Source organism: Schistocerca nitens, chromosome 1, assembly GCF_023898315.1.
Source record: "Schistocerca nitens isolate TAMUIC-IGC-003100 chromosome 1, iqSchNite1.1, whole genome shotgun sequence".
Lineage (NCBI taxonomy): Eukaryota > Metazoa > Arthropoda > Insecta > Orthoptera > Acrididae > Schistocerca > Schistocerca nitens.
In genome coordinates this window covers 473,520,751-473,543,083 of record NC_064614.1, presented here as the reverse complement: position 1 = coordinate 473,543,083, position 22,333 = coordinate 473,520,751, and the positions used below count along the sequence as shown (strand labels likewise).

Below are 22,333 nucleotides of genomic sequence, written 5' to 3'. Positions count from 1 at the left end.
GTTGACTGTGGTCATTGTATCACAGACACAGTCCCTTTGACTCCAGAGATGTCACTAAACCTGCGCAAAGATGTAAACAACTATGCATAAGCAGCGCCTATTAGACGGAGGGGGTCTGACAGCCGATCAGTTCCAGCGATTCCACCAGGAAGGAGGTACACGGCTCGTGTTGTCTGTAGTTCAACCACGCCTACATTGTCAATACCGTGGTTCGATCGCGTCCGCATAGTCACTTTGTGCCAGGAAGGGCTCTCAACAAGGGAAGTGTCCAGGAGTCTCGGAGTAAAGAAAAGCGATGTTCGGATATGGAGGAGATACAGAGAGACAGGAACTGTCGATGACATACTTCGTTCAGGCTGCCCAAGGGCTATTACTGCAGTGGATGACAGCTACCTAAGGATTATAGCTCGGAGGAACCCTGACAGCAACGTCATCGTATTAAATAATGCTCTTCATGCACCCACAGGGCGCCGTGTTACGAGTCAAACTGTGCGCAATAGACTGCATGATGCGTAACTTCACTCGCGAAGTTGTTGGCGAGGTCCATCTTTGCAAGCCATGTCACCATGCAGCGAGGTACAGAGGGGCCCAACAACATGCCGAATGGACCGCTCAGGATTGGCATCACGTTCTCTTCATCAATCAGTGTCGCATATGCCTTCAACCAGGCAACCGTCGGAGACGTGTTTGGAGGCAACCTGGTCAGGCTGTGCGCCTTAGACACACTGTCTAGAGAGTGCAGCAAGGTGGAGGTTCCCTGCTGTTTTGGGGTGGCATTACGTGAGGCCGACGTACGCCGCTGGTGGTCATGGAAGGCGCCGTAATGGCTGTACGATACATGAATGCGATCCTCCAACCGATAGTGCAACCAATCGGCAGTATATTGGCAAGGCATTCGTCTTCATGGACGACAATTCGCGCCCCCATCGAACACTTCTTGTGAATGACTTCCTTCAGTATAACGACATCGCTCGACTAGAGTGGCCAGCATGTTCTCTAAACATGAACCCCATCGAACATGTCTGGGATAGATTGAAAAGGCTGTTTATGGACGACGTGATCCACCAACCACTCTGAGGGATCTACGCCGAATCGACGTTGAGGAGTGGGACAATCTCGGAGAAACAATGCCTTGATGAACTTGTGGATAGTATGGCACGACAATTACAGGCATGCATCAATGCAAGAGGACGTGCTACCGGGTATTAGAGTTATTGGTGCGTACAGCAATCTGGACCACCACCTCTGAAGATCTCGCTGTATGGTGGTACAACACGCAATGTTTGGTTTTTATGGACAAAATAAAGGGCGGAAATGAAGTTGATCTCCATTCCAATTTTCACATCTACATCTGCATCTACATTTATACTCCGCAAGCCACCCAACGGTGTGTGGCGGAGGGCACTTTACGTGCCACTGTCATTACCTCCCTCTCCTGTTCCACTCGCGTATGGTTCGCGGGAAGAACGACTGCCGGAAAGCCTCCGTGCGCGCTCGAATCTCTCTAATTTTACATTCGTGATCTCCTCGGGAGGTATAAGTAGGGGGAAGCACTATATTCGATACCTCATCCAGAAACGCACCCTCTCGAAACCTGGACAGCAAGCTACACCGCGATGCAGAGCGCCTCTCTTGAAGAGTTTGCCACTTGAGTTTGCTAAACATCTCCGTAACGCTATCACGGTTACCAAATAATCCTGTGACGAAACGCGACGCTCTTCTTTGGATCTTCTCTATCTCCTCTGCCAACCCGATCTGGTACGGATCCCACACTGATGAGCAATACTCAAGTATAGGCCGAACGAGTGTTTTGTAAGCCACCTCCTATGTTGAAGGTCTACAGTTCCTAAGGACTCTCCCAATGAATCTCAACCTGGCACCCGCCTTACCAACAATTAATTTTATATGATCATTCCACTTCAAATCGTTCCGTACGCATACTCCCAGATATTTTACAGAAGTAACTGCCACCAGTGTTTGTTCCGCTAACATATAATCATACAATAAAGGATCCTTCTTTCTATGTATTCGCAATACATTACATTTGTCTATGTTAAGGGTCGGTTGTCACTCACTGCACCAAGTATCTATCCGCTGCAGATCTTCCTGCATTTCGCTGCAATTTTCTAATGCTGCTACCTCTCTGTATACTACAGCATCATCCGCAAAAAGCCGCATGTACAGGTTCCGGAACTCTAGGAACCAAGGTGATGCAAAACTTTTTTTGGTGTGTGTATTACACTTGTTAAGGATTCGTCCAGTGATTTTCAGTGTGGCAGCTGTGTTACCTGGGAATAGTTTTATGCAATCGTTCCAGGTCAGATCTCTCCTTGTGCATATCCCCAAACATATAACGAATTTGACTGTTTCCAATGATAGTTGGGCAACCGGGTAATCATACAATAGTTGGTACGTGCGCCTATTTGTATGCAATACATTACATTTGCTTATGTCGAGTCTCAATCACCAGTTCCTGCACTAAGCCTTGAGACCTTGTATGCCTTGCAGTATTTCGCTATAACTGTTGCGACTTCTCTACGTAGAACAGTCTCGTGGAGCACCTGAAATTATCCACTAGGTCATTTATATATACTGTGAACAGTAATGATCCTAAATACTCGCTTGGTGCACGCCTTAACTTCCTTTTAGGTGCGAAGATTTCTCTCCGCTATAGCAGCTGGGATTTATTTTCAAGATGAAGGTGACAATGATGGAAGTGTCCAACTGGATGTATGTAGACAATTAATCTGTCTCAAGTGATTTCGGAAGCAGATTGAATATACATCTCTTTAATTCAAATTTCTTATGTGTAGCAACTAATACACTAGGCCATGTAGCTTTTGATTTCGACAAACTCGCAAAATCTTGCCAACGAACTTTGGCATAGAATATAAAATAGCCTCCGTTGCCTTTAGAAGTGCTTCAGATAAGGTATTACGCACTTTAATCTGTTAGGAGCGTTTCGAGGATCTAACACGAACTCACATGCATTTTCTACCTGAACACTAAAACAAGAAAAATGTTTGTCTCCGATATGTGCCTGTTACTAATCAACGGTAATAAAATGTAGGATCAGTCTACAGGTAAACCGGCACAGTTTGTGTATTATCTGACGTATTTGACTCGTTTCATTTATCTGGCGCGAGCATCCTGAGACTCTGAAACATTCACTGCCCTGGTGGCAAAAGGTTGTAGTTTTAAAGGTCTACTTGGTATTATCGCCAATGCAAAGTGCTGCGAGTTGCATTCGTAAACATACAGACGACGGTGCCAAGCGGCGGTTTAAATCTCTAATGTGTTGATACCAGGGCAGCGAATATCTGTTGATGCTCGCTTATAATGAGTGAAACTACACTACTGGCCATTAAAATTGCTACACCACGAAGATGACGTGCTACAGACACGAAATTTAACCGACAGGAAGACGATGCTGTGATACGCAAATGATTAGCTTTTCAGAGCATTCACACAAGGTTGGCGCCGGTGGCGACACCTACAACGTGCTGACATAAAGAAAGTTTCCAACCGACTTCTCATACACCAACAGCAGTTGACCGGCCTTGCCTGGTGAAACGTTGTTGTGATGCCTCGTGTAAGAAGGAGAAAGGCGTACCACCACGTTTCCGACTTTGGTAAATGTCGGATTGTAGCCTATCACGATTTCGGTTCATCGTATCGCGACTTTGCTGCTCGCGTTGGTCGAGATCCAACGACTGTTAGCAGAATATGGAATCGGTGGGTTCAGGAGGGTAATACGGAACGCCGTGCTGGATCCCAACGGCCTCGTATCACTAGCAGTCGAGATGACAGGCATCTTATCCGCATGGCTGTAACGGATCGTGCAGCCACGTCTCGATCCCAGAGTCAACAAATGGGGACGTTTGCAAGACAACAACTATATGCACGAACAGTTCGGCGACGTTTGCAGCAGCATGGACTATCAACTCGGAGACCATGGCTGCGGCTACCCTTGACACTGCATCACAGACAGGAGCGCCTGCGATGGTGTACTCAACGACGAACCTGGGTGCACGAATGGCAAAACGTCATTTTTTCGGAAGAATCCAGGTTATGTTTACAGAATCATGATGATCGCATCCGTGTTTGGCGACATCGCGGTGAACACACATTGGAAGCGTGTATTCGTCATCGCCATAGTGGCGTATCACCCGGCGTGATGGTATGAGGTGCCATTGGTTACACGTCTCGGTCACCTCTTGTTCGCATTGACGACACTTTGAACAGTGGACGTTACATTTCTGATGTGTTATGACCCGTGGCTCTACCCTTCATTCGATCCCAGCAAAACCCTACATTTCAGCAGGATGATGCACGACCGCATGTTGCAGGTCCTGAACGGGCCTTTCTGGATACAGAAAATGTTCGACTGCTGCCCTGGCCAGCACATTCTCCAGATCTCTCACCAATTGAAAACGTCTGGTCAATGGTGGCCGAGCAACTGGCTTGTCACAATACGCCAGTCACTACTCTTGATGAACTGTGGTATCGTGCTGAAGCTGCATGGGCAGCTGTACCTGTACACGCCATCCAAGCTCTGTTTGACTCAATGCCCAGACGTATCAAGGCCGTTATTACGGCCAGAGGTGGTTGTTCTGGGTACTGATTTCTCAGGATCTATGCACCCATATTTCGTGAAAATGTAATCACATGTCAGTTCTAGTATAATATATTTGTCCAATGAATACCCGTTTATCATCTGCATTTCTTCTTGGTCTAACAATTTTAATGGCCAGTAGTGTAGTAGTGAAGATGTATCACACGACCTGTGGTAGTTTAGCTAGACATTAATTACAAAAGCCACTGTCTCGGCTGCAGTCTGTGTATCAGTTTATTAAAGATGGGATCATGATGTAGCCTATAGGTACTCAGATGTTGATGCAGCTTTTGATTAAGGTATTGCGAAATGAGTGTCGCTTTCCAGAGACGGTTCCTGTGGCCGTGTCCTTCATTCGGGTCAATTTCATTAGTAGCGGGAAAGGTCTAGTGGTGGTGTGGGACGTGACGGGGTCTCGTGTTGCAATCTACCCACGAGTGCCTTTCTTCTTGGCCGCCGTTCGTGAATTAGCGCTTCCTGCCTGTGGCCACTTACACGGTGCCGCCGACTGCCCTGGTGACGTAGCGCGGGACAGTCGAGCCTCAGGCGCTGCTCAGCTAGACGACGGGTCAGTCAGGCGTCCAGTATCCACGCACCTCGATAACGAACGCGCCAGTCGGACAAGCTCTGCCCACAGTAAGTATTAACAGCGGATCCTCACCTCAGTTTCACTCAGCTGAAGATTATGCTGCAGCATACAGGCTGTACAGTATTCCCTGTCTCTCTCTGTCCTGTTTTCTTTTTTCTGCCTAGCCAAAAACTGAAATTTCGATGGAAAACTTAATAATAAAATCTATCTGCTGTATTTATATGCTTGTTGCCCTAAGTCAAAGCTTCATCATCTGTTGTTATGTAAAGGCTTTCGTACTATGTCAACGCACCATAAACGCTTTTCTATGAAACTGTAAGTAGGCTGTTTAGGTTTTTATGTTGGTAACGCCACGTTGCGCTCTGTATGAAAATCACTGACTGTGCTGTGTTCTGTCTGTGGCTGGTTGATATTGTTGGAATATTCGCTATTGTAGTGAAGGGCAGCTGGATGTGAAAAGCGCGCAGCGTTGCGCAGTTGGAGGTGAACCGCCAGCAGTGGTGGATGTGGAGAGAGAGATGCCAGAGTTTTGAGAACGGACGATCTGGACGTGTGTCCGCCAGAAAAAGGAAATTTGTAAAGATGGATGTCATGAATTGATATATATATATATGATGACTTTTGAACATTATTAAGGTAAATACATTGTTTGTCCTCTATCAAAATCTTTCATTTGCTAACTGTGCCTATTAGTAGTTAGTGCCTTCAGTAGTTAGAATCTTTTATTTAGCTGACAGTATTGGCGCTCGTTGTATTGCAGTAGTTTGAGTAACCAAGATTTTTGTGAGGTAAGTGACTCATGAAAGGTATAGGTTATTGTTAGTCACGGCCATTCTTTTGTAGGGATTATTGAAAGTCAGATTGCGTTGCTCTAAAAAAAAATATTGTGTGTCAGTTTAGTGATGATCAGAATAAGTAAAGAGAGAAATGTCTGAGTACGTCCAGTTTTGCTCAGTTGCTTGAAAATCAAATAACGTAAGAGGTTTACCTGCACAGTCTTTTCAAAATTTTTCTAAGGGGACGTTTCAAAACTTGTTGACTGTCATATAAAAAACAAATCAAAGAATTCACAGATATGGATTTCTGGTGTGTTGACATTGCAATGAAGGTTCTCACATAAAAATAGAAGCCCTGTTGATAGAACGGTGACTTAAAAATGTACTTCGGCATAGGAAAAGCGTTATAAAGACAACATATTGATTTCACTATTAAGTTTTCTATAGTCATTTCACTGTCTTGATTTGCAAAGAATAGCCACTCTGTCTACCATGAAATTATTTATTTATTTGTTTAACTTATGGCAATACAAACTGAACAGCAAACAATGTAATGAATTGCATAATTTTACAAAAGAAATAGACCTGAAACCATAAATCTACAAATTAATATCGAAATTTTCAGTCCATTCAAGGGATGCCTTCTATCACTTCACATAAATCTTCTAGATATTCATGATAAATGCGCCTGCTACAGCTTATTACAGTGTCTTTTACTGCCTTCTATTCACTGCCACAGTTACATTGAGAAGATGAAGCCTTTCCTCTTCGGTGGATGATTTCCGCACGGATACTATGGCCTGTATAAGGCCTGTTAACTGCCTTTCAAGTACGTCACGGTAATTCCATGCCGACTGACATTATATCAATTCTTATTCCTTATGAACAATGCTATTCAACGTTTCTGACGAATTTTCATTGATGTAGAAATCCATTTCTTGCAGTGATTCTGTCGATATGACAGGTGAGTTCTTGGATTTTAATTGGCTCATTCTAAGTATGACCGCATCAGAGTGAACTGGGATCTGTGGAGCTTTAATTACTTTTTCCAATTCCTGTAGAAAGGTAATATGTCTTCCCAGATGTGGTGACACAATGTCGCTTAGAGATGGTAACCAGCGAAGAGAACTAGACCTAATGTATCTGTTATTGTCCCCATTGCTTCATTTCACTGAGCATTGATTTTCCTCATCTGTGAACTATTATGTAGGAAAACACCAATGGGCAGCAGAGTAGACGAGTGCTAAGGAAGAAAATCGCAGTGTTGTAGCTCTTGTGACCAGTGACATACCACTCAGCTTCTGTGTGGTGTAAATAATGTTCAAATGTGTGTGAAATCTTATGGGACTTAACTGCTAAGGTCATCAGTCCTTAAGCTTACACACTACTTAACCTAAATTATCCTAAGGACAAACACACACGCCCATGCCCGAGGGAGGACTCGAACCTCCGCCGGGACCAGCCGCACAGTCCATGACTGCAGCGCCTGAGACCGCTCGGCCAATCCCGCCCGGCTGTGTGGTGTAACTGCGAGTTTTCAGCTTTGCTTGGATGTTTGCTACGTGTTTCTTGCAGGACAAGGTTCTATCAAGAGTTACACCTAAATATTTTGGAGGAGGACTCGACCATTAAATCTGACATTTGGCTTTGTATTGGCCATTCTGTTGCTAAGATGATAGCAACTAAGTCTTCATTGGATTGGTTGTAAACCTCCACTTTAAGCAGAAATATTGTATTTTTTGTTAAAACTAAAATGAGTAATACACATCATCGCTAAGTATATTTTTGTAAAAAAACTCAGCCATTCGGGTTTCGCATCAGAAAAATTCGTCATAACAGGACAGTAAATGTTTTGTACTACCTCTTCAATATTCTGTTGTTCACGGGTGTGTTTTCAACCTTGTCAACATATTTTTTTAATATCACTTTGATTTAAAAACAGAGATGCGTTGTATGTTTCATTATTAAAGCGCCTAAAAGCAATATCTAAAGTTCCTTGCTGTAGGAAAGCAACATTCCACAAAACTGGTAACAGTGACACGAAGGATCAATGAGAGCGCACTCGTTATGCAGAACACGAGGGTATGGAAGAAGTAAAAAATGCGTTTTCCGCTTGAAGACAAATCTTTCATATCCCAAATGAGGAATGCTTCTGTTGCGCCAAAATAAGTACAATAAATAATAATCGCTGATTATTATTTTAATTTGAGCTTCTCTTTTTGTACTTCCATTGAAAAAGACTGTAGCTGGTGAAATAACACGGTAGATAATGAAATTTTTCATAACAACAATTTGGCAAAATACTCTGCTCTTTGCATGCTATAATTTACCAAAATCTCATTTCAGTATCTCAAATCGTTTATGAAATATGAGAAATGTTGTGGATATTTCAATCTGGCTTTATCACTGGCGTGACGTGATCGCAAATGGGTGTGCTACACCAGATCAATTTTCTCGACATTGGTAGCAAGCAGAGACCCAAGTCTAAAGAAACATTCAATATGTCAGCTAAATTTCATACACAGCAACACACTAAGTAATATGCCCCAAACCCAAAGTCATAGTAACCCATATTTTCCACTGCAAACTTTTTCAAATTTCGCTCAGTGCCCTACTTCCATGTAAATATGCTATTACCGTTAACGGAAAGATGGGCACATCATTGTGAACCTGACGTATAAAGCCGTAAGTAATGCAAAACAGAATTTTTAAAGGAATAGTTTCTGTATAATAATTTGAGAATGATTGCAGCGCATGTAGCTCGATTCTGTCATCCCAGTACGTCGCCGACAGGCAGAAAGAGGGCAAACGATGATGTCGGTCTCCCCTCCTCGACAAACAAATAAACTTCTCCAGAGCTCTGGACGAAAATTGGTCTCTGCGCATCAGCTACCATATCATGCGCTGAACCTACATGACTCATTCGTAGGTAAATACAAATCGACTCATTGGTAGGGAGTTAGGAAATGTCAGTTTACTTACAATACTATTATGAGAACTATCGTGGAAGACTTTCTGAGTACACTACATTCCCACCATATTGTTTTGCAGAAACGCAAGAAGGTCGTTTGAGCACTTATGGCGGAAAAATAAAGCGTGGCGTTGTTTAAGGAACAATTTCGTGATTTTCATGCCCAACATGATCACCACACTTGTCCCCCCGATATGTGGATGAAAAACGACGCGACGTTTAGTTTGGTCAGCGTTGTTCTTTCTCTTTTGCTTTTGTCCCGCATCGGCGCACGCACGGCACGGTTATTAACGGATTTGGCACGATTAGTGTAATAGTGGATAGATGCCGCTCATGATGCCGCCCAGTTACCCTCTGGGATGGAATATGTGTACCCCAACTATCGACATGTAGTGTTATTGATGTGAAAGTGAGCGATTTCTTTCTAAATGTTTGGAAATTGTGTAACTGAAGCGGGACTTGGGTACCAACGTGCTAATCGCCTAGTGGGATGATGGAAACAGCCTAAAATCTACGTCAAGGCTGTATGACACACCGACCATCGTCGTTAGACCCCAGGGTGGATTCGATCCGGGGCTGGTGCACCTTCCTGTCCTGGAAATGACACTTTGACACGACGGCTATCAGGGCGGGTCTAGCTTAGTCTGTGTTAGTGGCAATATATCTTTACGTGTTTCTAGCGTAAGTAGCATGGAACATATGATAATATCCGGCATCTTTATGTATCCGAACATTATCTCAAAATTGCCCTCTAGATAGAAAGGTTGCACAACGCACTGAAATCGTTGAACAAGACGATCTATCTACGAGGATGGTGTTAAAAACTTTCTGGGATAGTGAAGAAGAGTAAATGTACCAATTTGAGTAAGGAACTCGAGTCCGGAAACAACAGGGTCGAAAGGTATAAGCGAAAATCCACTCGAGTTTCGCCTTCGCCTTGTATAGAGGTCAAACTGAGGGCCTCTACTTCCGAAACCTGATCATGCCGTACAGACTGCCCGCTGAATATTCCCCAACACCCTCAAGTAACTTACCCCGTTAAATGACTAGTAATGCTGCACACAACTCCATGTCAGAGAGACCGAAAATCCTATGTCTTCGGTTGAGTAATAATGATTTTCATTTACTTGTACAAGTCTTACAAGCTGCTACATTTACAACAATTGTTCAAAATGGCGCCCCCCTGCGTCGATGCAGGCATGACATCATCGCACAAAGTTCTGCTGTACTCTTTGTAATATACCCAGTATCCTTTTCACCCGGCCCCACAGGAAGAAATAAAGTGGTTTGAGGTTGTGTGAATGTGCTAGCAATGAAACTGGACGTTCTATACCTATTCACTTTTCTGGAGATGTTTGATCCAGTTTTTCATGGACTCTCAGTCCATTGAGGTGGGATTCATCATGTTTGAACCACATCTGCTGACTAATAACAAGTGGGATATGATCCTGGTACCTCGATAGTACGTCTCTGATGAACACTGCGTACATTGGTGCATTTCAGTGGGATGGAAGACGAAACGTGCCTAGTTCGTAATTACTGATTATGCCTGCCCATACGTTGACTGATAATCTATTGACTGATAATCTAGGCTACTGGCCGTTAAAATTGCTACACCAAGAAGAAATGCAGATGATAAACGGGTATTCATTGGACAAATATATTATACTAGAACTGACATGTGATTACATTTTCACGCAATTTGGGTGCATAGATCCTGAGAAATCAGTATCTAGAACAACCACCTCTGGCCGTAACAACGGTCTTGATACGCCTGGGCATTGAGTCAAACAGAGCTTGGATGGCGTGTACAGGTACAGCTGCCCATGCAGCTTCAACACGATACCACAGTTCATCAAGAGTAGTGACTGGCGTATTGTGACGAGCCAGTTCCTCGGCCACCATTGACCAGACGTTTTCAATTGGTGAGAGATCTGGAGAATGTACTGGACAGGGCAGCAGTCGAACATTTTCTGTATCCAGAAAGGCCCGCACAGGACCTGCAACATGCGGCCGTGCGTTATCCTGCTGAGATGTAGAGTTTCGCTGGGATCGAATTAAGGGTAGAGCAACGGGTCGTAACACATCTGAAATGTATCGTCCACTGTTCAATGTGCCGTCAATGTGAACAAGAGGTGACCGAGACGTGTAACCAGTGGTACCCCATACCATCACGTCGGGTGATACGCCAGTATGGCGATGACGAATACACGCTTCCAATGTGCGTTCATCGCGATGTCGCCAAACACGGATGCTACCATCATGATGCTGTAAGCAAAACCTGGAATCATCCGAAAAAATGACGTTTTGCCATTTGTGCACCCAGGTTCGTCGTTGAGTACACCCTCGCAGGCGCTCCTGTCCGTGATACAGCGTCAAGGGTAACCGCAGACATGGTCTCCGAGCTGATAGTCCATGCTGCTGCAAACGTCGTCGAACTGTTCGTGCACATGGTTGTTGTCTTGCAAACGTCCCCATCTGTTGACATTGGGATCGAGACGTGGCTGCACGATCCGTTACAGCCATGCGGATAAGATGCCTGTCATCTCGATTCCTAGTGATACGAGGCCGTTGGGATCCAGCACGGCGTTCCGTATTACCCTCCTGAACGCACCGATTCCATATTCTGCTAACAGTCACTGGATCTCAGCCAACGCGAGCAGCAATGTCACGATACGATAAGCCGCAATCAGGATAGGCTACAATCCGACCTTTATCAAAGTCGGAAACGTGATGGTACGCCTTTCTCCTCCTTACACGAGGCATCACAACAACGTTTCACCAGGCAACGCCAGTCAACTACTGTTTTTGTATGAGAAATCGGTTCGAAACTTTCCTCATGTCAGCACGTTGCAGGTGTCGCCACCGGCGCGAACCTTGTGTGAATGCTCTGAAAAGCTAATCATTTGCATATCACAGCATCTTCTTCCTGTCGGTTAAATTTCGCATCTGTAGCACGTCATCTTCGTGGTGTAGCAATTTTAATGGCCAGTAGTGTAGAAATACAATCATTTTTGTTAGAATTTTAGATATTTTCCACACAGATCACAGTGATAAACGCATTACAGTTTAACACTTTCACATGCAAATGTTTATATCGTTACAAAGATAACATTTTGCCTAGTTGATTGTATAGGAGTTGGTCTCATTGTATTCCTTTTTGGATTATGACTATCTGCACAGGTATTACTTGTGCAAACAAAAGTGACTGTTTCTTACTGCTGAAACTTACAGGTTAAGGCACACTAGCGGTGAGCCAATTTCGATTATTGTGCTACACATTGTAAGTCGCAACGGGCCCTCAAATTAACTACTTACAAATCTCAATTGTCTGTACTACTTATCGAAACACATGATGATCTGTTAGTGGCACTACTAAAAGTAATTGTAGGTTACTCTATGAGATCAGTTCGACCTTAACAACAGGCATCAGATTTAGCAAAATACATAAAAGATAGTTCTATGAGTGGTCAAAACTCACATGGACACTTCTGACGATGTAAGTTTCAGATAAAAGGGTACTTGTTGATGAGAATAGTATGATCTTGGTAATTAATCCCGTGTCTAAATTTGTCAAAAACTCATCTTATTGTTGGTCCAACCAAAACCAGTTCCAAAGTCAGCCAACATTATAGTGAAACACATGCAACCATCAGACTGAAAATAGCTGCTACAATAGTTTACAGAAGCCAGTTCATAGACGTTGGTCACTGATGGCTCGATTATACGACTGGAGTGGAGGGTCTGAATCAGAGGCTCAGAGGGTTCTGCGACCGTGTAGGCTGCATATTCCTCGACTTGCGACAGAGGGTGGGTGGGTTTCGGGTTCCGCTGAATAGATCAGGTGTTCACTATACGCAGGAGGTGGCTACACGGGTAGCAGGGGCTGTTTGACGTGGACTGGGCGGTTTTTCAGTTTAGAGGGTCTCGGGAAAACACAAAAAGGGCTTCAGCCACAAAGGATGCAGGCCGAACACAGGAAAAATGTACATACTGGAACAATCGCTATAACAGTCGTAAATTGTCGTAGCTGTGTTGGGAAAGTACTAGAGCTCCAAGCGCTAGTAGAAATCACGGATGCTCAAATCGTTATAGGCATTAAAAGCTAGCTAAGGCCGGAGATAAGCTAAGCCGAAATTTTTGCGAAGGACCTAATGGCGTTCCGAAAGGATTGGCTAAACACGGTTGGCGGTAGCGTGTTTGTTGCTGTTAGAAGTAGACTGTCGCGAAATTGAAGTAGATAATTCCTGTGAGTTAGTATGGGCAGAGGTCATTGTTGGCAACCGGAATAAAATAATAATTGGATCCTTATACCAAATTCCCAATTCAGATGATACATTTGCTGAAAGGGTCAAAGAAAACTTGAGTTTGATTTCAAACACGTACCCGACTCATACGACAATATTTGGTGGTGACTTTACCGTTGGTATGTTGGCGAAAACACATGTTTAATTGCGGAGGTACGCATAAAACATCATCCTAAATTGTGCTAAACGCGTTCTCTGAAAATTATTTGGAGCAGTTAGTTCATGAGCCCACGCGGTTCTCTGAAAATTATTTCGAGCAGTTAGTTCATGAGCCCACGCGAATAGTAAATGGTTATGAAAACACACTTGAACTCTTAGCAACAAATAATCTTCAGTTAATAACGAGTATCAAAACGGATACAGGGATGAGTGAACACAGGGTTGTCGTAGCGAGACTGAATACTGTAATCCACAAATCCTAGAAAGTAAACCTATTCAAAAAAGCAGATAAAAATTCACTTGATCCCTTCCTGAGACACAATCTCCATTCCTTCCAAATTAATGATATAAGTGTAGACCAGATGTGGCTTGAATTCAGAGAAATAGTATGGGCAGCAGTTGAGAGATTAATACCAAATAACAAACGACGGAATTGATACTCCTTGGTACACAAAACGGGTCAGAACATTGTTGCAGAAACATCGAAACAAACACGCCAAATTTAAACAGACGCAAAATTCCCAGGATTGGCGATCTTTTACAGAAGCTCGAAATTTAGCGCGGACTTCAATGCGAGATGTTTACAAAAGTTTCCACGACGAAACTTTGTCTCGAAACCTGGCAGAAAATCCAAAGAGATTCTGGTCGTATGTGAAGTATGTTGGCGGCAAGAAACAATCAATGTCTTCTCTGCGCCATAGCAATGGAGATATTATCGAAGACAGTGCTGCCAAAGCAGAGTTACTAAACACAACCTTCCGAAATGCCTTGACAAAAGAAGACGAACTAAATATTCCAGAATTAGAATTAGGAACAGTTGCCAACATGAGTAACGTAGAAGTAAATATCCTCGGAGTAGTGAAGCAACTTAAATCACTTAATAAAAGCAGATATTCTGGTCCAGATTGTGTACCAATTAGGTTCCTTTCAGAGTATGCTGATGCATTAGCTCCATTCTTGACAATCATATACAACCGTTCGCTCGACGAAAGATCTGTACCAAAAGACTGGAAAGTTGCACAGGTCACACAAATATTCAAGAATGGTAGTAGGAGTAAACCACTTAATTGCAGGCCCACATCATTAACGTTAATGTGCAGCACGATTCTGGAACATATATTGTGTTCGAGCATTATGAATTACCTCGAAGAAAACGGTCTGTTGGCATACAGTCAACATGGGTTTAGAAAATATCGTTCTTCTGAAACACAACTAGCTCTTTATTCGCATGAAGTGCTGAATGCTATTGACAAGGGATTTCAGATCGATTCCGTATTTCTGGATTTCCGGAAGGCTTTTGATACTGCACCGCACAAGCGGCTTATAGTGACATTGCGTGATTATGGAATATCGTCTCAGTTATATGCCTTGACTTGTGACTTCCCGTCAGAGAGTTCACAGTTCGTAGTAATTGACGGAAAGTCATCGAGTAAAACATAAGTGATTTCTTGCGTTCCCCAAGGTAGTGTTTGAGGCCCTTTGCTGTTCCTTATCTATATAAACTATTTGGGAGACAATCTGAGCACCCGTCTGAGGTTGTTTGCACATGACGCTGTCGTTTATCGACTAATAAAGTCATCAGAAGATCAAAACAAATTGCAAAACGATTTGGAAAAGATATCTGAATGGTGCGAAAATTGGCAGTTGACCCTAAATAACGAAAATCGTCAGGTCATCCACACGAGTGCTAAAAGGAATCCGTTAAACTTCGGTTACACGATAAATCAGTCAAATCTAAAGGCCGTAAATTCAACTAAATGCCTAGGATTTACAATTAAGAAACTTAAATTGGGAGGAACACATAGAAAATGTTGTGGGGAAGGCTAACCAAAGACTGCGTTTTATTGGAAGGATACTTAGAAAATGTAACAGATCTACTAAGGAGACTGCCTACACTACGCTTGTCCGTCCTCTTTTAGAATGCTGCTGCGCGGTGTGGGATCCTTACCAGCTACGACTGACGGAGTGCATCGAAAAAGTTCAAAGAAGGGCAGCGCATTTTGTATTATAGCGAAGTATGGGAGAGAGTGCCACTGAAATGATACTTCATTAAAAGAAAGGCGTTTTTCGTAGCAACGGAAACTTCTCATGAAATTCCAATCACCAACTTTCTCCTCCGAATGCGAAAATATTTTGTTTACACCGATCTACATAGGGAGAAACGATCACCACGATAAAATGCGGGAAATCAGAGCTCGTACGGTAAGATATAGGTGTTCGTTCTTTCAGCGTGCTATTCGAGATTGGAGTAATAGAGAATTGTGAAGGTGGTTCGATGAACCCTCTGCCAGGCTCTTAAATGTGATTTGCAGAGTATCCATGTAGATTAGATGTAGATGTAGATGTAACAGTTCTTCAGGTATATATGCCAACATCACAAGCAGAAGAAGAAAAGTTGGAGAAGTGTATGAGGATACTGAACGTGTAACTCAGTATGTAAAGAGAGATGCATATCTAATAATCATAGGCGTGTGGAACACTATATTAGAGGAAGAAACAAAGAGAGGTAGGAGAGAATATGGTCTTGGTAGTAGAGATGGGAGAGGAGAAAGATCAGTCGAGTTCTGCAACAAATTTCAGTTAGTAATGGCGAATAAACTGTTGAAAAAGCACAAGAGGAAGAAGTGTTTTTGAAAAAGTCCTGGAGACACGGAAGATTCCAGATGGTTAATGGTCAAAATGATGGAAAAGAGATTCCGAAATCAGGAATAGATTGTAAGGCTTACGCAGGAGTAGATATAAATTTGAATCACTATTTGGTAATGATGAAGAGTAGACTATAGTCTAGAAAATCGTCCAGAAGAAGAAATGTGGGAAGAAGTGGGATACTGTAGAACTGAGTAATGATGGTATGTCTTTGAAGTTCTATAGGACTGCAGACGCTAAGATAATGAATACCGCAGTAGGTAAATGAGTGGGGGAGGAAGGGACTTGCTAAAAAGGGCACTCACAGAAGCGGGTCGAACAAATATAGGTAAGAGCAAGGTAACAAAAGAAATCGATAAATGAAGGAAGAACAAAATTACAGGCATACATCAACGTAAGTCACTTAGCAATGAAATAAATAGGAAATGCAGGTAATCCAAAACGAAATGGCTGCAGAAAAAATGGGGAGAAATAAAAAAAGAACCGGTTTTCGGGAAGACTGATTCAACAACATATAAAAAAGTTGGAACAACTTTCGGTGAAATTCTCTACGAGGGGAAGGAACAGTCTAATGACTTGATAGAAGAAGAAACGAGAGTCAATACGGAAGACATAGGGGATCCAACATTAAAGTCAGAGTTTAACAGTTTTGGAAGACTTGTGATCAAGTAAGGTGACAGGCATAGATAACATTCCGTCGTAATTTATAAAATCATAGGGAAAGTGGTAAACAAAGGATTGTTCACTTTGGTTTGTAGAATCTACGAGTATGGAGACGTATCATCAGACATTTCGAAAATATCATCAACAGCATCCCAAAGACACCAAGGCCAGATAAGTGCGAAAACTATCGCGCTGACAGCCTAACAGCTCTTGCATTCAAGTTGCTTGCAGGAATACTGTACAAAAGAACAGGAAAGAAAACTGAGGATTTGTTAAATGACGAGCTGTTTGGATTTAGGAAAGGCAAAGGCACCAGAGAGGCGGCTGTAACCTTGCGCATAATAATGGAAGCAAGACTTTAGAAAAATTAAGACACAAGAGGAAGAATTACAGGATACGTCGAATGGAATAAAGAGTCTACTGGGAACGGTATATGGATCGAGGATAAACCGAAGATAGGCGAAAATACTGAAGTGCAGCAGAAATGAGATTAGTGACAAACTTACCATCAAAATTGGTGGAAGAACTGAAGAACTGAAGGGGTTCTGCTACCTTGGAAGCAAAATAACAGATGACGAACGAAGCAAGAAGGACATAAAAAGCCGACTAACATAGTGAAAGAAATCATCCTCGGCCAAATGAAGCATACTTATATGTAATATTGGCCTTAATTTGAAGAAGAAATTTCAAAATATGTGCGTTTGCAGCATACCACTGTGTGTAAACCGGAATAGAAACGAAGCGTTTCAGATGTTGAAAATTAGGTGGATTGACCAGCGAAGAAATGTAGAGGTTCTTCCCAGAATCAGGAAGGAGAGAGAAATATGTGAAACGCATTTGCAAGAAGAAATAACAGACTGATAGGACATGTCCTATGGCATTAAGGAATAACGTCCATGGTACAATAGGGAGCTGTAGATGGTAAAAATTGTAGCAGAAGACAGACAATGGAATATACCCAACAGGTAATTTGGGACGCAGGATGCTAGTGCTACGCTGATATGAAGAGGCTTGCCTGTGAGAGGAATTCGTAGCGGGCCAGTCAGAAGAAGATGAACTCAAAAATGTTAATTTCATTCTGTCTTTCTTTCATGTGCCCGTTACTTCCCTCCAACAGTCAAACTGAGACTCAACTCATGATTCGCAGTGCCCAAGGTTCAGTCATCCTTCTCCTGGTAACTTTCCTGAGAAGATACGAAAGGGGGCTATTTCCTTTCCGCAGTATTTTCCACCAAGTGATCATCCTGATATTAAGGTTCTGCGTCTTTTCTTCAGTCCAAAACAACGCTTCTGTAAGCTTACTCATTTCGTCGTTGCTTATTCAATCGCCTAGGGAGAGTTTCCCACCACGTTGGCAGTTGGTTGCCCTGAAACTCTGTTCAATTGTTCGACCTCTTTTGAAAACGCTTATGAGCAGAATTCGAGTGCTTCGTTTTTTTTGGAAGCCCTCAGTTTTCCAGGAGCATGATTGTTAGTCTACATAGTTCTAGTAACTATGATTGAACTTAGACATTTAGACGGGCAAGCCAAGACACTAATCACCTTATAAATGTAGGCAATGTGCTTTCACTCTCTGTCTTCTGTCATCATCATCATACGACACAAACATAACACTACACTATATACGTATCCATTACACTCACCTACGCTCCAAGAACACACATAAGATACACATCTGATATCCGCAAGGAAAGGAGCCATCGTGTGCGGTGGAAGAACATCCATTTCACTCGATGGCAGAGCTAACTGTGAGACATCGTGGCCAACATTTCCGTACGACATTCACATATTTACCTCAAAAAGAATCAATATCACATCACATAGTTTCTAATTTTTATTGCATGATGAACGCAGTTTAAGCCAGTTTCGAGATGGGTCGTCACATTTACGCAGTCTGCTTCTCCTGATTTGAAGGGCATCTGGCGGTGTGTAATTCAGACCGTTTCGTCTTGTTAGGTTGTATCATTGTAAGAATTGGCAAACACCCAGACACTTGAGTTACAGCAATTATTTCTGACGACGAGCAGCAGCGCCTGCTTAGTTTTCGCTTGAGTGTCGTGAAAAACTAGTCTGGCAGTAACTGAGGAAATGCTGTAGACTCGGAATTTCGTCACAATCGTTAGGTTCATCGTTCATATTTGTTGGTGAGTGTGTCACCACTAAATTCAACTGAGATTATATTTATTCTTTATACAAATACTCTGGAAAATCACTGTATTGTGCGTTTTTAGTTTTTAAGCTGTAATTGTTTTTCTTGTGGGCTTGAATTTTAAAAGCAGAATTTGTTGCCCGTTATAAAAATTGTGTCACATACACTGGCATTCCTTTCCAGGTTCCTATATTATGCATCGTTTTCTAATGTGTTATATTTTGTAGCATAATGTTTATATGATTTCACTAAATGCGATGCGCTACATCAAGGCAACAATAAGAAAAAGAAAGCACTAACAAGGATTTAATAAATTATTATTGGCTAATTGAAGATGTAGAAATTGAAAGTTTCTCAGCGATAATGTGCGCCAAACCCAGATTCGAACACGACACCTTGCCTTCTGGGATTGAGTCCCCGTTCGCGCACAGTTTTAATGTGCCAGAATGTTTCACAGTCCACTGTAGACTGAAAGATTTATTCCCGATGTGTTACCTGAGTTCCCAATGTTGCCTGAATGTCTTGTTGTACTGAGTTGCGCGGGGAAAATGTATTTTTCCCATTTATATTTAATTTTCACTTCCAGCTGTAATTACAAATTGCTTATGAACTGCTGCCTTCACAATCCACCGTGAATTAGATTCTTTTACAGGTCTTCTCTCTAAAATGTGACATAGGGTCATTATCGCCCTTAACGATATTCTTATGTAGAGAGGCTTTCCGCTTTGTGTTGTTATTTCTTTCTGAGTCCAATATTGTTTTACATACTGGGAACAGTAGGTACTTTATTTTTTCTGCTGTGGTCTGCTCGATGTACCTACGAATTAGAGTTCTCTCACATTACTGTGATTGACGTTACAGTAATGTACCTTTTGGTCGGATGCATGCCTTTTGGCAGATTTCCAGAACTCTCTTCAATGAGCTGATATTTCTGACACTTATACGACCAATTACAGCAGCCAGTCGCAAATTTACTCTTTATTTTGCTCTACGAGTCACGGATGCCTTCACACCCACCTCAAGAAATAGCAAAATTCAGTGTCTTACATGTTGGCTATCACTTCGTCTGAAATTCTTCAACCTGTCATAAATTTTGCTTTTCTTCGATCGAAACCTTTATTATGCAGCCTCTTCTCATCACATAACGCCGTCAGTTTCTTTTCCTCCTCTTAACTGGTTTCTGTGCGTGTCTTTTCTCACCCATCCTGTGTAATAGAACCTCATTTCTCATTTTATCTCTCCATTTTACGTCTTCCATTCCTCTCCATGTCCATATCTTAAAATCCTCTCACCAATTCTCCTTTCTCCGCTGCGTGTTTCGGTACAATCCATTAAAAACTAAATACAAAACATTTCACTGATCTTTTTCTTAATTCTGCATTTACCGCACATCAGAAAATACTATTTGATTACTTGTCATGTTACTGGCTATTGGCATCCTAGGTACCTAAAATTATCAACTTGTTCCACTAACTCATGTTCCACTAACTCATGAGAAATTTTCACTTTTACCTTCTTTGACAGGGTCATAAAAATTGCGTTAGTCATTTTCACATTTATCTTAATCCAAATTCATTACAACTGGTGTTAAGTTCTTTTAATGTACTGTTTCGTCGTTTCATAGGAGTGGTCCTTGGAACTTGAGTGACAGCAGTATTCCCAACGTTAAAATTATCACCACTCAGATAAAAGTGCAGCTGACAGTTTTATAGTCAGTTTCGATACTTCTTTTTAATTTTGTCGTTTGTCACCAGTGCCTGCTGAGACTCTAATTGTCAACTGAGAAGACAGTAATAACTGATCGATTTCAGGGACAAGTTGTCAATTCCTGCCAGTAATTTCGACTGGTGTAAAAATATTTCTTGTGGCTTGCCATTAGGAATGGGTTCGGGACTTTTATCACATCCTATTGTTTCCTGCGATGGGTGCTAGTTACCAAAAAAGCTCTACATTACATCAATAACTAAGTTTTGCATTATTTTACTTTTCAGCAAACAAAGCGTGGACCATGCAGCTGCACGCTTTTATTATTGCGCTAGTATGCGCAATTGCAGCGTCTGGCCTCTTTCCGGATGATTTTGGAGTGAGTAAAAACGTCGTCTCATTATTCTCTTAGATTAGAAATAAATCAGTCATTATTATTATTGTCTCTTCTTCGCGAATGTCAGAGAGTATTTCAAAATTAATTTGTCACTGTGTAACTACTGTGAAGACGAACTAACTTTTAAAACAATTTTCTTGCAATAATGTGATTTAGAAAAGTGTAAACATTGCTTTAAGAGATAAACTAAGTATATTTTATACATCGCCGTCAGGAAAGAATATCATCATCAGGAGGAACAAAACTGACGTTCTACGTATCGGAAGTTGGAATGTTAGATCCCTCAACCGGGTTGCATAACTCCACTTGACGAAGGCGTCGTCGACATGTGTTTACCACACAAATGAGTATTGGAAGCAGACCGTTTCCATTTTCCACAGGGTGTCATCAACCTCTTTCATTGCTCTCTTACCATCAGCTACTTTATGAGGAATGGTGATTTCTGCGGACAGCTGGAAGGCGTCACCATGGATAGCCCTCTTAGTTCAGTGGTTCACAATTTCCTTGTAGAGCATTTGGTGAGGCAGGTGCTGGATTTGGCACCTTTTTTATCGAAGATGTGAGAAACGTACTCCTTTGTCGTATGGAACCATGCTGAGGAATAACTCAATGACTTCCTAAGACACCTGAACAGTCTCCATGTCAACATAAAATTTACTATGGAGGTAACAAAGGACCGATACCGATCTTTTTCAGATGTGCTGGTTACGAGGAATGGTCAGAACCTGAATCACAGAATGTATCGAAAAGCGACACACAGGGACAGATACCTGCACAAACTGTGAAATCGTCACCCGAGCTAGGAAAGGGGAATGAGTAATAGACACAAGATAAATATGTGAGGGGCAGCACCTCGGCCGTGAGATTCTACACCTGGAATGCGTCCTGCGGAGCAAAGGGTCTCCACAGGTTGCATAAGAAGTGTCGCGAAAATAACACTTGAAAAACTGACAAGTGGGAAGAAGGTATGTCGGGTACGGTAGGTGACGGACAGAATCGGCCATATGTTGGGCAAAGACGGAGTAAAGACTATTTGCAGAACTACCAAGAAGATTAAACACTGTTTCAGATGAGAAAGAACGAAAATAATCCACTCGCAGTGCTGGGAGTATACCGCAACGTGCGTGTGTGGAAATGTCTACGATACGCGAAAACCAGGATTGCTGAACATCAACGTTACTGCATTTTGGAAGGAGTGGAGAAATCGGCCGTAGAGGAACGGGCGGTGTTTGAGACTGACCACATAGTAAAATCCACCAACAAACAGGTTCTCCCTGTGGAGAAGAGCTACGACGCCCGCTTGTTGAAGGAGTCCATAGAAATTCACAAAAATGACAGTAGTTTCAACATGAAAAAA

At 42.4% G+C, this 22,333-nt stretch overlaps 1 protein-coding gene across 1 annotated transcript in view; it reads left to right on the top strand.

The window, feature by feature from the left end:
- Positions 1–5,123: 5,123 nt before the first annotated feature.
- The window catches only part of LOC126251949 (aminopeptidase N-like), a 278,934-nt gene continuing 261,724 nt past the window's right edge, over positions 5,124–22,333 (top strand). Inside the window, exons 1-2 of the mRNA XM_049952717.1 lie at positions 5,124–5,251; positions 20,867–20,958. Coding sequence (XP_049808674.1) covers positions 20,884–20,958 — 75 coding nt within the window. The 5' untranslated portion in view covers positions 5,124–5,251; positions 20,867–20,883. The remainder of the gene's footprint in view (positions 5,252–20,866; positions 20,959–22,333) is intronic.